This window comes from Leucoraja erinacea, chromosome 4, assembly GCF_028641065.1.
Source record: "Leucoraja erinacea ecotype New England chromosome 4, Leri_hhj_1, whole genome shotgun sequence".
In the NCBI taxonomy this organism is placed as follows: Eukaryota; Metazoa; Chordata; class Chondrichthyes; order Rajiformes; family Rajidae; genus Leucoraja; species Leucoraja erinaceus.
The window spans coordinates 87,042,474-87,058,021 of record NC_073380.1 but is presented as its reverse complement, the minus strand read 5'-3'; the positions used below and the strand labels follow the sequence as shown (position 1 = coordinate 87,058,021).

The following is a 15,548-nucleotide window of genomic DNA, read 5'->3' as shown; positions in this document are numbered from 1 at the left end:
CAAGAACCTGAAATTGGCCATTTGATCACAATATCCCCTAGGAAGAAAAGGAACTGCTGCAATGGTTCTCATTGAACCATAGATGGGTAGGCCCAGTATGAGGCCATTGTGCCTATCTATGTCAGCTTTCAACTCGAGCAACTCTCTAGTCCCCCACACTCTCTGTAGCCTTGTAAAGTTTTTTCCCCCACCATATATTCATCCAATTTCCCTCTTGAAGACCACATTGAAATCTACCTCCTCCACAACTGCTGCCAATACATTCCATATCCTATCCATACGCTGCCTTAAAAAGTTTAGCCTCACGTCACTCTTAATTCTCTCCTCTCTTATTTTATCCCCATGACTACTGGGCCTCGATCCCTCCAACTGATGGAATTACTCTGTCCAGTCTGCCTCTACCCTTCATCACATTATTCAGCCTACCCTGAAGGAAACTGTACCACTTCCCCACTCCATCCCCCTTTCCAGGACCCATTCTCATAAATCTCCTCTGGACCCTCTCTAATACCTTCATATACCTTTAATGGGGGATCAGCTTGACTTTCCTCCTTTTATGTGCCTGAGATTATTTGATAGAAAGTGTTGACAACAAAATGAAAGATAAGAAGCTCATAACATGAGAAAAACGTTCATTAAACTCATCCTGGATTGTTTCCAGCATGCTCTGTGTAAAGCAGTAGGTGCATGGAGGTGTATCGGCTTACCTGGGTACTATTGTTTCTCAAACTCAGTTACATACAACAGATGGTCCTCTGGAGACTTGCCATGTGTTTTGCTAAGGTGCAATTTGACTGCATGTTTGCTTACAAATGTCCTGTTGCACATTTTACACTGGAATGTCGAGTTTACATCCTCCTCTGACATCCCAACTGAGTTCAGGGGTCTATTTGGTATCACCTTAGCAACTGCCTGCTGCTCGCGAAGCTGCTCTACTGATAACTTGGAGAGGTCCTTCATAGAAAATCCTAAATGAATCTCCAGGTGAGCTATGTAGCTGGCAGGAGTCCTAAACTGGGAGGCACAATCATTACAGAAGAAAACCGGGTGACCTGTGTCTAAGTTCTTCAGGAATTTTGTTCCACCTGTCCTTCTCAACTGGTACTTGACATTGGCTAGCCAATGGCTTATCGTGGTCATGGAAAGGCCGGTAAACTTTGAAATGTGCACCCGCTCGTGGAGGTTTAAGTCCGACATGATGAATTTGCCTTCAGAAGATTCCCGTAAACTAGCCGCGAACTGGGCTTGCAGCATCAGGAGGTGTTGGGGATTCCAGTTAGACTGCCTGCCCTTTCTCTTCTGTACCGGAGATATATCATCCAAGGTGTCCTCGAAGCTGCTGACGTCGGCTTCCGATTTCTCCGACACCGTCGAAGGAGTTGACGACTTGGGTGTCAGCCGCCCTGTGAGGTTCTTCACCATGTCGGAGATGTCCAATAGCGCATTTTCCCGCGAAGACGAGAGAATTGTTTCCGTCATGGCGGAAATCAGCTTCTTGTTGCTCTTTGATTTGGTTAAGTCTATGGGCTGATCGTTGTTCTCGTAGTAGTATCGGTCTACGATATCTGCTTGCTTGGCCTGTGTGGCAGGGAAGATGGGCTTATCCAGCACACTGTTGCTGATTTTGTACAGCATGGCCAAGGGGTCAAGGCTGGGGCTCAGGGGCTTAGCTGCCTTGCCCAAGTGTGTGTTCATGATTGACTGCAGTGCACTGAGTGGATTGACAAACGGGGACTCGGGTGACTGGTCAGTGATGATTGCCATACTGTTACACCCATTGCTGACTGTTGACCTCAAACACTCGTTACCATTTGGGAACGGTCCGTCCAAATTGGTCTCCTTCTTCACTTTCACCTCGTGGCCGTCGCCGTCTCTCGACATTTGCGTTGATGTGTCATTGTCGTCGGCTCTGGGAGGGTCCCGCACGCTGGGCGACGAGGAGCCACCGGTCACCTTGATCCTGGGCGTGACCATCCGCTCTTTCTCCGCCGCCTTTTCTTCAGCCTTGACGGCCATCTTCCCCGTGACCTTCTCTACTAGTTCCTCCATGGCGTGGACGTTGCTCTTCAGAGGCGGGGGCGATTGGCACTCTGAGGGCTCCACCATGGCAAGATGTTCGGAAGACGGGGGCTTTAAGTTGCTAGTGTAGAATGGAGTCGACTGTACATTCTGCACTGCTGGATGGAAAGGCCTTATTGCTCCAGAGAGCTGATAGGCAGCATGGATGCTAGGATAGCCTCCCCATGTGGGGGCACCATTCTGAGCCTTGTTGATGGCGGTGGCGACCGTGTTCTCCAGAGATTTCAGGATATCAATTCCGCCCTTGGGACTCTCATCCAGATCTTCCTCCCGCAGATACTGGTATTGGGAAGTCGACTCCGACTTTTCCTCAGGATCCTCCCGCTCCTCCTTTATCTCCCTCTCTTTCTCATCCTCTTCCGCCGGCTCTTCCTCCTGCTCCTTCCTCTCGTCGGCCATCGGCGGCGGGGAGGTTTCGAGCTTGGCTTGGGCAGTGGGGACCACGAGCCGTGCCGGTGCGGATGGAGGCAAGGGAATGGACTGGATTTTCTCCTCGACCACCGTGTCGAACACCAGCTGCTTGCCTTTCTTGGAGGCTGAGTTGGTGACCTTCAAGAAGTGGCCGGTCACCATCATGTGGGCCGTCAGCTGCTGCAACGTGTCGTGCGAGCTCCCGCACTCCATGCACTTGAGGATCTGCGCCTTCCGGGCTTCAAACTGCCAGGTGTAGCTGGCTCCATTCTGGTAGCCGTAGCGATTGTTGGGAGTCACGTAAGGGTTGGCCGCTCTCTGGCCCGAGGACGACTCTCCAGCGGGTAGGCCCGAGGGGTTGGAAGCAGATTCCGGGGAGCAGGGCTGAGGTTCCTGCTGGGCCCGTCTCTTGTTGGGGGGCAGGAGCTTGGACGCCAGGGCTGGCACGGGCTCCTTCAGAGGCACTTTCTGGTAGTGCTTGGTCTTGATCATATGGACGCTGAGGTCCTGCAATGACTCAAAGGAGTGTCCACAGTACATGCACTTCAGGACCTTCTGGGCATCCTCCTTGCCCTCCATCTCCATGAGGGAACGCTTCCTGGGCTTGGACCACTTGCGGGGGTTGTCGGAGTCCCGGTCCCGGTTGTCGTCGCGGTAGTGGCCGGTCTCGTTCATGTGCACGGTGAGGTCGACCAGGGTGTCGTAGGCCGAGCTGCAGTCCTTGCAGCGGAACTTACTGGCCCCGGTGAAGACGGAGCCGAACAGCTTGTTCTGCTGCCGGTAAAGCTGCACCGTGCTGAAGAGGCTGGGCTCGGGGATGATCCCGTACGACGTCTGCTGGAGCGTCTTAGCCAAGGCCGCCTGGTGCCAGTCGTAGCCTAAACCCCCGCCATTGCCGTTGTGGCTGCTGCCGTTGCTGCTGCCACTGCCGCTGGCCTGATTGGGGCTCTTCAGGTTCAGGCCCAGGCTGGTCCAGTAGGAGCTGCTCAGGAGGTTGGAATAGGCCGCCTTCATCTGGGCCAAGCTGTCCCGTGAAGCCTGCAGGACATCCTCACCTGGCACCCCTTCATCCCTCTCCTGCCCTTCCTTGGAGGAGATGCTCCGCAGATCAGCCAGCGGGTCGCTGGTGTCGCTGGCGGGGGACCTGTAACCTGGGTCCGGGTGTACCGGCGTGCTGGCCGGCGAGGTCGGGTAGCTGGCTTCCTCTTTGATCTCCTCGTCCTCTTCGGGGCATTGGAACTCGTGGTCCAGGTCGTCCTCCGGAGGCAGTTCCTTCTCCGGAAGGTCTTCGTCAAGTTCGGCTGCCTTCAGCTCTTCTTCAGGAACATACGCTGCCAAAGGAAGGACAAATAAGGACAATGTTACACAGAGTCGGCAGGCTGAGGAAACACAATGTGTTGAAAAAAATCAAGCATTGTGGATCAGCAGGAAGCTAACCAATGCCTGCCGATGCACAGGGCACCTCCCATTGAATCTACATCCCATCTGAATCATTTGTAGAACATAGTACATAGAACATCACACCACACGAAAAGACCCCTCATCCCAATGTCCGAGCTGAACTTGATGCCAAGACAAACTCTTATCTGCCTGCCCATCATAATTATACTCAGAAATATGCAATACTCTATTCGACATGCCCCTGTCCCACTTAAGAAACCTGAACGGAAACCTCTGGAGACTTTGCGCCCCCCCCCCCCAAAGTTTCCGTGCAGTTCCCGGAGGCTGCAGGTGGTTGCCGGAGGTTGCAGGTAGTGGAAGCAGGTAGGGAGCCTGACAAAACCTCCGGGAACCGCACGGAAACCTTGGGTGGGGCACAAAGTCTCCATAGGTTTCCGTTAAGGTTTCCCAGGTGGGACAGGGCATTTGTACATCAGTGAATGAGCCTTTGTAAAATTGAATACTGATCAAGATAGAATATTTTTTTCTTTATTGATTCGAGGGAAATAAATCATTAAACTTTAGCAAGTACAAATCCTCTGGCTAAAAATCCATTAATTTAGATAACCGTTTAACAGTGAATCTCTGGGCATGATTTCTTGATGTGTGGTCCTTTTTTTTAATGCGTGTGCTGCAAGATTCCATGTGATGCCAACAAAAATAGGAGAGCTGTTGAAGGAACTCAGCGGGTCAGGCAGCATCTGTGGAGGGAAGTGGACAATCAATATTTCAACTGGGGTTTTTTTTCAGAATCAAGGCTTCTGCCTGAAGAAGGGCCCCAATACAAAATGGCGTCCGCCCATCTCCTTCCACAGATGCTGCCTGACCCGCTGAATTCTTCTAGCCTGTTGAGACTGGACATTGACAACATTTAAAATACACACTTATGGGTACATGGATAGAAAAGTTTGGTGGGATTTGGACCAGGTGCAGGCAGGCCATTTATACATCAGTGAATGAGCCTTTGTAAAATTGAATACTGATCAATATAGAATATTTTTTTCTTTATTGAGGGAAATAAATCATTAAACCTTAGCAAGTACAGATCCTAAAAGCATGGATTAACTAAAACTGTTTTGTTAGAGCAACAAGCAGGCGACCTCATAACAATACCCCTAATCCAGGCACTAATCCCCATTAAGCAATGTCATTGTCTGCGCCAGAGGTTACAGATGTTCCCATCACCCATCTGGTTCCAGATGTTCCCATCACCCATCTGGTCCCAGGTATGGGTGACTGGTGTACTGACCATGCTATAATCCGTGCACTCTGATCTTCATCACCTTTGCCTCAAAGCAACACCAGGTGGACCAACGCTAAAGGTCTCAAGCACCCCACATGGAAGGAGGATCAGGTGGCCATCGGTCACAGAAACTCAGTTTAACAGGCGTAAGGAGAGCACCACATCCCAAACTACCGACCCACCCTACCCATGAAGCACCACCCGTGGAAAAGTCTGCAGTCCCAACTCTGCCCTCATCAGCCAGCTTAGAAACCGCACAGTCAGAGTAGAAGCAAATTATCCTCGATCCTGAGGGACTGCAGGGAAATAGGAGATTGTGTTTCCACCCCATTAAGAACTCTCATGCTGAGCCAAATTTCTTTTTAATGTTAAGTAATACCGTGTATTACACTATTTTACTTTACAAAATTATCATTCAATTCTGTGTACTAAAATGCAAATGCAGAAACATGACAAGCACTTGGAGAATTTCACTCTCATTGCAATAGTGCATAACTCGCAACTTTGCAATGGGAGGTGACTGATTTTTTTTTTAAATCACTTTCCTATATTTCATTTCCTCAAATCATAACTTTAGTCCACAAAACGTTCCTAGTGAAGATTAGTCAAATGTGTTGCCTTCAAAAACCACTGAGATGTGGCTGTGTCTAATTAAAACAGATTGTTTATAGTCGATCATTGATATAAATGTGTTCTTGCTTACAGCTGCATTATGCTTCAATAGAAAGATGCACCTAATGCATGGGTTTGTTTGCCACAATGTTAGAATTGCTTCATAAAAAAAATAACAAAATTGAAGTCTTACAACTGAAACGAACCACAAAAAAAGCAAGATTGAACATAAAGTGCAAAAGAATTAAAGTAATCCAAGCAAAAACTATTTAAAGGAATATTATCCTCTAGAGGTATTTTTTATTTAAAATTCCCAATTAAATGACACAAACAATAGATGCTAAGATGATTCACATTATATGCAACAGAAAAAGATTGTAACAAATGAATATTGAATTAGTAGTAAACAACAGCATATCAAGATGTATAACAGTCAAGGGAAGTGAATCTCTTATGGAAGGAACAGATAATCATCAAGTATATTTATTGCCTCAGTATTATATATATATGGTTGGCCTTTCATGATCGCATAAGCTTAAGGTAAACAGAAGTCCTGCTGTCCATTTCCTACCTCCCATAAGGTCCCATTTACCTATAACTTCTTTACCCGATGACTTACATTGGTTTCCACTTGAATAATATCATGATTACGATGTTCTTGTGCTTGTTTTCAAATAATTTCATGACCTAAACTCTTCCGTAAACTCTTCTGAGAGTTCTCTCTTCTGTATGATCCCTTAGTTTCTATATGATTCTAGATTCTATATGATTCATTAGGAGCCACTGTGCCTGGGATCTGAAGCTCTGGAATTCTCTCGCTAGATATCTCCATCTCCCTACTCCTTTAAGACCATCCTTAAAATTTCTGCCTTTGAATGTTTTTTTCCCCATTTTCTCTCATGTCTACTTAGATACAGGCTATCCCTCGATAATAACGCAGATTTAAAGATACCCGTACATGCAATCTACCTTTCATCGTATTATCAAATCAAAAGTTTGATGTATGTACACACATTAATTACTACAAGCAACAAAACTAGTTTCCTCACTCTCTCTCTATTTTTACTAATTGTTTTTTTCTATCAGTCGTATATGCTTTTGATGTCATTCATTGCAGTGATGCAGAGGTATGGTTACCGTATTGGGCGATTTTTGTGTATATTCTGCCATAGACAAAATTGACTGAAGGACATAGACATAGAATCACATAGCCTAGAAATAGGCTCTTCGGTCCACCGAGTCCACACCCAACCACCCGTCACTCATTCACTCTAGTTCTATATTATCTCACTTTCTCATCAACTCCCCTACATACCAAGCACATTTTACAGCAGCCAATTAATGTGCTAAAACATACTCTTTGACATTTATATAAAGCAGAACCTGTTTGCTACCTATGTGTTTAAGAAGGAACTGCAGATGCTGGAAAATCGAAGGTACACAAAAATGCTGAAGAAACTCAGCGGGTGCAGCAGCATCTATGGAGCAAAGGAAATAGGCAACGTTTCGGGCCGAACCCCTTCTTCAGACTGATGGGGGGTGGGTGCGGCGATGAGAAAGGAAAAAGGGGAGAAGAAAGGAAAAAGGAGGAGGGAGAGATAGGAAGGGGAGGAGACAGCAAGGGCTAACAAAATTGGGAGAATTCAATGTTCATGCCCCCAGGATGCAGACTGCCCAAGCGGAATATGAGGTGCTGTTCCTCCAATTTCCGGTGTTGCTCGCTCTGGCCATGGAGGAGACCCCGGACAGAGAGGTCGGATACGGAATGGGAGGGGGAGTTGAAGTGCTGAGCCACCGGGAGGTCAGGTTGGTTAATGTGGTGCCATGGAATCACTTTTTGTTTGATAATGCTCTTATGCCACTACCTCTGAGTGTTTTGGTACTTTAAAGATGCTAAATACATGCAATGCAATGTTAATAAAATGCTAACTCCCTATCACGAATATAAATTAAAATTTTGTTTAAATCACTATCTTTCATAGAAACATAGAAACATAGAAATTAGGTGCAGGAGTAGGCCATTCGGCCCATCGAGCCTGCACCGCCATTCAATATGATCATGGCTGATCATCCAACTCAGTATCCCGTACCTGCCTTCTCTCCATACCCCCTGATCCCCTTAGCCACTTTCATCTTCAACTCTGAACAAAAACAGAAACCATTTCTATAGCAAAAAAAAACAATCTGCCGGAGGAACTCAGTGAGCTGACTCAACTAGCATCTGTGGAGGGAAATGGACTGGTGACGTTTCAGGTTGGGACATTTATTCATACTAAAGGCTCAAGTCTGAAGAAGGGTCCTGACCTGAAATGTCGTCAGACAGATACTGCCTGATCCTCAGATTTCTTCCAGCAGTTTGATTTTTTCCCCAGATTCCAGCATCTGCAGGCTCATGCCAACCATTTCTATAACTGATGTAGCAACCCCCGACAGAAGCAGACCATTCAGCTGCGGAGGTCCCCTAATGATGGTGCCAGAGCATGGAGTCTCTTTACATGCTCTTCCTAGCGGTTTGGACAGCCAGCAAAATAAAATTCTTCACTGTTCCCCAGTACATGTGATAATAATAAACCTAAACCCAAACTTATCTACTGTCATTAGATACAATCGCTGAACTTAAACCAATGTGAATTGAAATTTTTCTGGAGCGAGGTTGGGAAAGAACATCTTCTAAATATAGGAAAAACTTCAACATCAGCCACTGTCTTTCATCCCTTTCATACTGATGAGCTGGTAAGGTTAGCAATGAAATGGCAGATGGTACTTAATCGTGAAAAATGTAAGCTGATGCATTTTGAAAAGTCTAGTGAGAACAGGAGGTGAGATGTTGATTGTGGTGACAGATAATGGCAGAGCAGCACTATTTATCACTTCTTGGATCAGGGTTGATACCAGCTGACTACCGTTTAGAGACAATTTAAGGGAACATTTCTTAAAATGGTTTTGGGGGGAAAAATCACGTATTGATTGGTTTCAGGTAAAAGCGTAGAGTTTAAAGATTTGGATCACTGGTTTCCCACAGTGACCTGTCAAACGGTGCAGTGGCGCAGTGGTACAGCTGCTGCCTCACAGCGCCAAAGACCAAGGTTCGATCCTGACCTCGGGTGCTGTTTGTGTGGAGTTTGCACATTCTCTCTGTGACTGCGTGGGTTTCCTCCAGCTGCTCTGGTTTCCTCCTACATCCCAAAGACGTTTAATAGGTTTATAGGTGAACTGGCCCTGCAAATTGCTCCCAATGTGTAGTGGGGTATCTAATGTGAACAGGCGATCAATGATCAACATGGACTCGATGGGCCAAAGGGCCTGTTTCCATACTGTATCTATAATTCAAATGTTTTAAAGAGTACACAGATCTGGTGAAACAATACTAGTGAATGAGCTACACAAGTAACTATATTAATAATAAACCACTTGCTATAACATTCCTGCTTTAACAAACCATCAGGTTAGAGACACTTCACTCCCACTTCACCTGATATCTAACTTTCAAGGCCTAGCGTTCTTTGGAGCGCGGGAAGCGGGGGAGGGGGCGAGAGGCGGGCAGTGGGGAATTAGGAATGTAATAGATAGCTTGAAACTATTTTGAGGAAAGATAAGTATTCCTTTTTTCCTCATCAACTTGGCCAGTGTAGATAACACAATCAACATTAGAAAAGTAAAGGTAGACAAATATGCTGGAAAAACCCAGCGGGTGAGGCAGCAACTATGGAGCGAAGGAAATAGGCAACGTTTTGGGTCGAGAACCTTCTTCAGACTGATGTGAGGGTAGGGGGGGGGGGGTGGGGGGGGATGCGGAACTTGAAGAAAGGAAGAGGCGGAGACAGTGGGCTGAGGGAGAGCTGCTCTCCCACAGCCTCTTCCTTTCTTCTTCCCCCCCCCCCCCCCCCCCCCCCCCCCCCCACATCAGTCTGAAGAAGGCTCTCGACCCGAAAGGTAGCTTATTTGCTTCGCTCCATAATTGCAGCCTCACCCGCTGAGTTTCTCCAGCATTTTTGCCTACCTTCGATTTTCCAGCATCTGCCGTTCCTTCTTAAACATTAGAAAAGTAAAGATTATCTCGTCAGTTCTGCATTATTGCTTGTGGCAGCGCCAAAAACATTGTTGCATTTTCTGCATTGTGTCAGTCACTGCATTCAAAAGTATTTTATTAGCTTAAACATGCGGGTCGTCATGGGGTGCTATTTAAATATATGAGCTACACAATATATGAGTTCCGGACTGCTAAAGCCGCCACAGCCAGACATAAAACAGCTTTTTTCCCACGAGGAGTAGCTCTACTCAATAACCAAAAATCTGTAGCCTCCTTTTACTTGGGTATTTTATTTAATTCACATGTTTAATCGATAATGTTTTATTATTAATGTTTAATCTTTGATGTGCCATTCTTAATTGTCACTGTATGTCATGTTGTCACTTGTGAGCAGAGCACCAAAGCAAATTCCTTGTATGTGAGTATACTTGGCCAATAAACTTATTCAATTCAATTCAAATTAATACCCTTCTTTTTTCTAGCTTACATTATGCCTATATTGACACCAGCAAACTGAATTTTAACATTACCATAAACATTTTTAAAAATTGGTGAAATGTAACTGCAAAAGATGAAAGAAGATTATTTTTCATCTGCCATAATCGATTAAGTATTAATTAATTAATTAATGATGCTGATTAAGATTCAAAGGTCCCACTTCCTTATGAACTTTCAGAGGACTATAGATGTCGAGTGGGGATCGGACAGGGGTTCAAATGGGAAAGATCTGCCGAGCTGTAGATGCTGGAGGTTGAGTTTGTATTGCAAGGTTGTTTTGCACTGATGGCAGTGACTATTTACTGTTTTTCAAGAGGAGGATTTACAGACGTTAATGTCATTTACTTGAGGTGTTTCCACCCCCACTATCATTGGTGATGCTCTTCAAAGCCATCTCAACTCTCTCCTTGCTTTGCATCACCAAATAACAGAGGCATCAGCAGTTATATCAAGAACAGCAAGCCACAAGGTACATCACGCATGTCAACAGTTTGGCTCATGGTCTCTTTAGAGTCCTACCGAGTGTAGAATCCGTACGCTAGTTCTATCCCACACACGAGCGGCAATTGACAGTAGCCAACTAACCTCCAACCCTGCACGTCTCTGCGTTGTGGGGGGGAACCAGAGCAACCAGAGAAAACCACATGGTCACAGGGAGATGTATTTCGTTGTCCCTGCACAGTACACTGCACAATCACAATAAAGTTTGAATCTGAATCTGAATCTGAGACGTACTAACCACGTAAGGACAGCATCCGAGGCCAGGATCAAGCCCGGTCTCTGGCGCTGTAAGGCAGCAAGTTATGCTCTGTGCTGCTTTTTTTTAACACAAATCCCTCAGTAAGCAGGTCTGTAAGCTAGAAAACTAATAAGCGATGCACTTCACCATGGGGCACGTTGCTTACACAATGTAAACCCTTTACATGATTTCAAACAGTTCCCTGGTGCAAATCAGTTCCCTAACCTTGCTGTGTACTACAATACGCTGCCCACATATCAAATTAATGCATGCTTCTTGCAAGGAACAATTAATTTATCGAATTAAAAATCATATTCAGTGGATGTTATTAAAGGGTAAGGAGATGTTCTGAAGATGAGCTGATTTTATAATATTTATTCAAAGTGTTTTCACCCCAATCACTTTCACCTATCCTGAACCACATATCCCCCTTTCACCTGTAATGTTCTGTTTTTAATGATGGAGTTATCTCCTTCTCAACTGACTTAATATTTTTTTCTTACAGCTTACTAGGTACTCAGCACCCCCGGATCACATCCACAAAGCAGCATGTTAAATTGCATGAAATATACATGCATGCAAGCATACATGCGCTTAATAATGCCCTTAATAATTACCGGTGTGACCCAACCACTTGCTGCCTCCCTGTGTATGCCTGTACAACCAAACTTGACCAAACTTGACCTCTCACCTCAGCTTTCAAATTAAATAAATGCAGCCTCTTCACTCTTCAGAAGAAGACAGAAGCAAATTTGTTGATTTTTTTTTACAGGTAAGTTGTTAATTCACAAGAGATCCAGAAACAAGAGGAGAATTTATTTGATGCCGTGAGTTGTTGTGATCTAGAATACACCAGCTGTTAAGGTGGAGGAAGTGGGTTTAGTTGGAACTTAACATTGGAGCATCAGGAAGACTGGAATATGCACAGGCAGAAGATGAGGTGCCTTTTCTCAAGTTTGCCTTTGGGCTTGTTCCAACGGTACAGGAGGCTACAGACAGCTAGGCTAAGAGTGGGAGCGGGATTGAAAATTAACATTCTTCAGAGGGAGTGGGGCAGAGGATTAAAATTCTCCATCCCCGTCCCAGTCTGACCTCTATGTCTGTGGCCTCCACGCGTGCTTGAGCAACAACATGTCTTTGATCCAGACACACTACAGTCCATCAGACTGAATACCGATTCCTCCAACTTTACATACAGTAGCACTCTTTCTCTTTGTCAGTATGAGAACTGGCTATTTCCATCAATCATCTATCCATGACTTTGACTCAGTTTTTCCATTTTACCTAGTATAGTCTGGCCTGCTGGGGGCCTGGAACGCATTGCCAGGGGTGGTGGTGGAGGCAGATACGAGGCTTCCAGATAGGTACATGGAAGTGCAAGGAATAGAGGGATATGGATCATATACAGGCTCATGAGATCAGTTTAAATTGGCATCAAGCATGCCACAAACATTGTTGGCCATCGGCCCCTTCTATGCTGTACTGCTCTATGTGCTATGCTGGGGATATCCCACAAGCCTGCTATTAACAATACATAACAGAGATAAAGACATTGTCGGCCTTCAACAGCCTTAACCCATTTGTTTTCACCCTTCAAGAGATGCGCCCTTTACTTATCTGTCTAACTGTTTCTTAAATGTTGGGATAGTCCCAGCCACAACTACCTACTCTGGCAGTTTGTTCCATACACCCGCCACCCTTTGTGTGAAAAAGTTACCCCTTGGATTCCTATTAAATCTTTTCCCCTTCACCTTAAATCTATGTCCTCTGATCCTCGATTCACCTATAACCATATAACCATATAACAATTACAGCACGGAAACAGGCCATCTCAGCCCTACAAGTCCGTGCCGAACAACTTTTTTCCCTTAGTTGCTAGGCAAGAGTGTGCATCCACCATCCACCCGATCTATTCCTCTCATGATTTTATCCACTTCTATAAGATCAACCCTCATCCTCCTGCACTCCAAGGAATTGAGTCCCAGCCTTCTCAACCTCTCCCAATAGCTCAGGCCTTCTAGTCCTGGCAACATCCTCGTAAATCTTTTCTGGACCCTTTCCTATAAAATTAGATAATTAACTGAGAAACAGACATTAATTGGACTTTGGAGGAAGGGCAGGGAATGGGGAGCAATCAATGAGGTTCAAGAGTAAATGTGCCCAGGTGGCCTCCTTATAGAGTAATTTCTATCCCTAGATTCCAGTTAGCTAATACTTTCTGAGATTGTCACTGTTGCCATGAAGGAGCAAAGGAAGCTTTGGCGACATCTTAAGACGTTTATGTCTAATTAGATTGGGTTGATGGGGTGTTCAACAACCTTGTAGATTGGAGAAATTGAAAGAAACATTTGGAACTCATGCCAGTTGTCATTCATTGTAATGTTCACAAACAGGAATCCCCAAAATAAAGTCCATTGGCATAAAAGCCCGTGAGGTCTTGTCACAATGGTGTAGTGTTATGTTGTGCAATGCACTGCCTGAAATGAGCATGAAAGCAGTGGGAATTTAAAAAAAATACATGAATCAGAGCCCAATGAGGAAAGAAGAATGGAACAAAATGGAGAGAATATTCAGAAAATTGGTACAGGCATAATGGGTTGACAAACTTCCCCTTGTGCTGCATTGTTCTAAGTTAATTCTACGCTGCATCACAAGTACTATACCTAATTCTAATGACTAAATAGATTGCAATAATAGGAATCTAGTCGGATATTATTTTAAAAATTCGATGCTCTAAGAAAAATCATTCTTTTGTCAGATAGGTTACCTCCAGGAGATGGGTCAGGCCACACACGAAAGTAGAGGCGGCAACCCCTCCAAGCACATTGTCACTTCACGTACTCACAGACCTAGCTCACCTAGACAGTTGACACTGTTGCGGAGAGCAAGATGGGTCTGTTATTGAGGGCACAAGAGATTGGTCTGGCAAAGCCTTGGGGCTCACAGCGATTCCAACTCAACACAGCAGGCATTTCAGGATCTATTTTCATCATCACTGATGGCAAGGTGTATAAAAACGGGAGGGAACTAGCAGTAATAGAGAGGGGGACGCAGCAGCAAATGAAAATCTACACTAACACACAAAGGAGAGAAAAATGAGCCTGAGGTTTCCTTATGAGCAGGAAAGAACAAATCAGATTGTTGCGTGAATTTCTGGACTAAAATGTCATGGGATAACTTCTGAGCTCGCAGGTCCATCACATTTAGTGAAGACATAAATGTACATTTCTTTTAATTCACAGATCAAGAAGGAGCATATCCGACATGCAGAAGCGTGTGAAGGAAATAGCATTCTCTCCGATGTGCAAGTTGTTAAATCGATAAGAATATCTGTCAGAGATATCCCACTGCACCATTTGGCTGATGTCAAACCCTAAATAAACCAGATCAGAAAATCAGCGCCAGGCAGAATGAAAATCAAATCGGATAAGAAGCGGGTAACAATAACTCACTGTTTGCTGGCTTATTTTTTTTGTTGTTGGTGGGGAGAGGGAGAAATGGGACGAGGAGATGGGGGTGGAACGCGTGTGGGCGGGCAGTGGCAATCATTGCAGTCATTTGCAGCGCTAATGTTCAATTCAGTCTCCTTTCACTCCACTGATTTAGGTGGTCAGGGTAGGTTCATAGCAGACACAGTGATGCTACGCTGTTTAGCAGGCTGTTTAATAGGAAACTGGCAATCTTATTTCTTTGCCAGATTTGGTTTGTCATTGGTTCTCCATTACTTGCCACTCAGCGTTGATATCTTTAGACAGCAGTGATCAAAAGATGTCATTTGACCTACACAGCACGGCAGAAACTTGGAGAAGTCTCATAAAGGGACACTCTGGCTGTAAATAAAATGACATTGTTATTTCCTCTGCCCTATCATGTAGAAAAGCCAATTATGGTAATGCATTGAGTGTCAATGAAAATACAGCTATCTTTTTTGGACCAGCTAATGCGGGCGTCAATGGTGCAACTCTCCTTAATGCAGTAACATGTCCACTGCTAACAGGAGAGGAACGGTGTGATAGATGTCTCAACAAGCCACTAATAAAATGCAAGATGGTCGTTAAACAAAAACTGCAAGTCTGCAAAACGATCCCAACTGCAAAATGCAAACTGTTAAAATTTCAAATTATCGTGCAATTTCATCTCAAATGATTTATAATCCATCAGCCAGAATCAGTATCACTTTCTTGTATTGCCCACTGTGTGATGGGCAGGGAGGGGGGGAAGATTATTTATTACATAATAAAACCAAATGTCCAGCAGGAATCAAACCTGGTGTAAACAAAGAGAATGAAGGTTTGTGTCAGTTTCAACTCACCTTGACAGAACCAAATAGACTTTTCCTCTTTTCTTTTTACTAAAAGTGTGCAATTGATCACCATTTCATTTGATATTCTGCCCATGGGGAAGATGGCTAGAAGGTACCTACAGATGCTCTTTTCCACTTCAATACTTGCAGAGAAACAACAATTGCATTTCTGATTTTTAAAGGAGATTTGAAT

General features: G+C 44.9%; 1 protein-coding gene across 1 annotated transcript in view; it reads right to left on the bottom strand.

Annotated features, from left to right (window-relative positions):
• The window catches only part of tshz1 (teashirt zinc finger homeobox 1), a 240,483-nt gene that overhangs the window by 131,028 nt on the left and 93,907 nt on the right, over nt 1-15,548 (bottom strand). The window contains exon 2 of the mRNA XM_055634749.1: nt 708-3,821. Coding sequence (XP_055490724.1) covers nt 715-3,821 — 3,107 coding nt within the window. The 3' untranslated portion in view covers nt 708-714. The remainder of the gene's footprint in view (nt 1-707; nt 3,822-15,548) is intronic.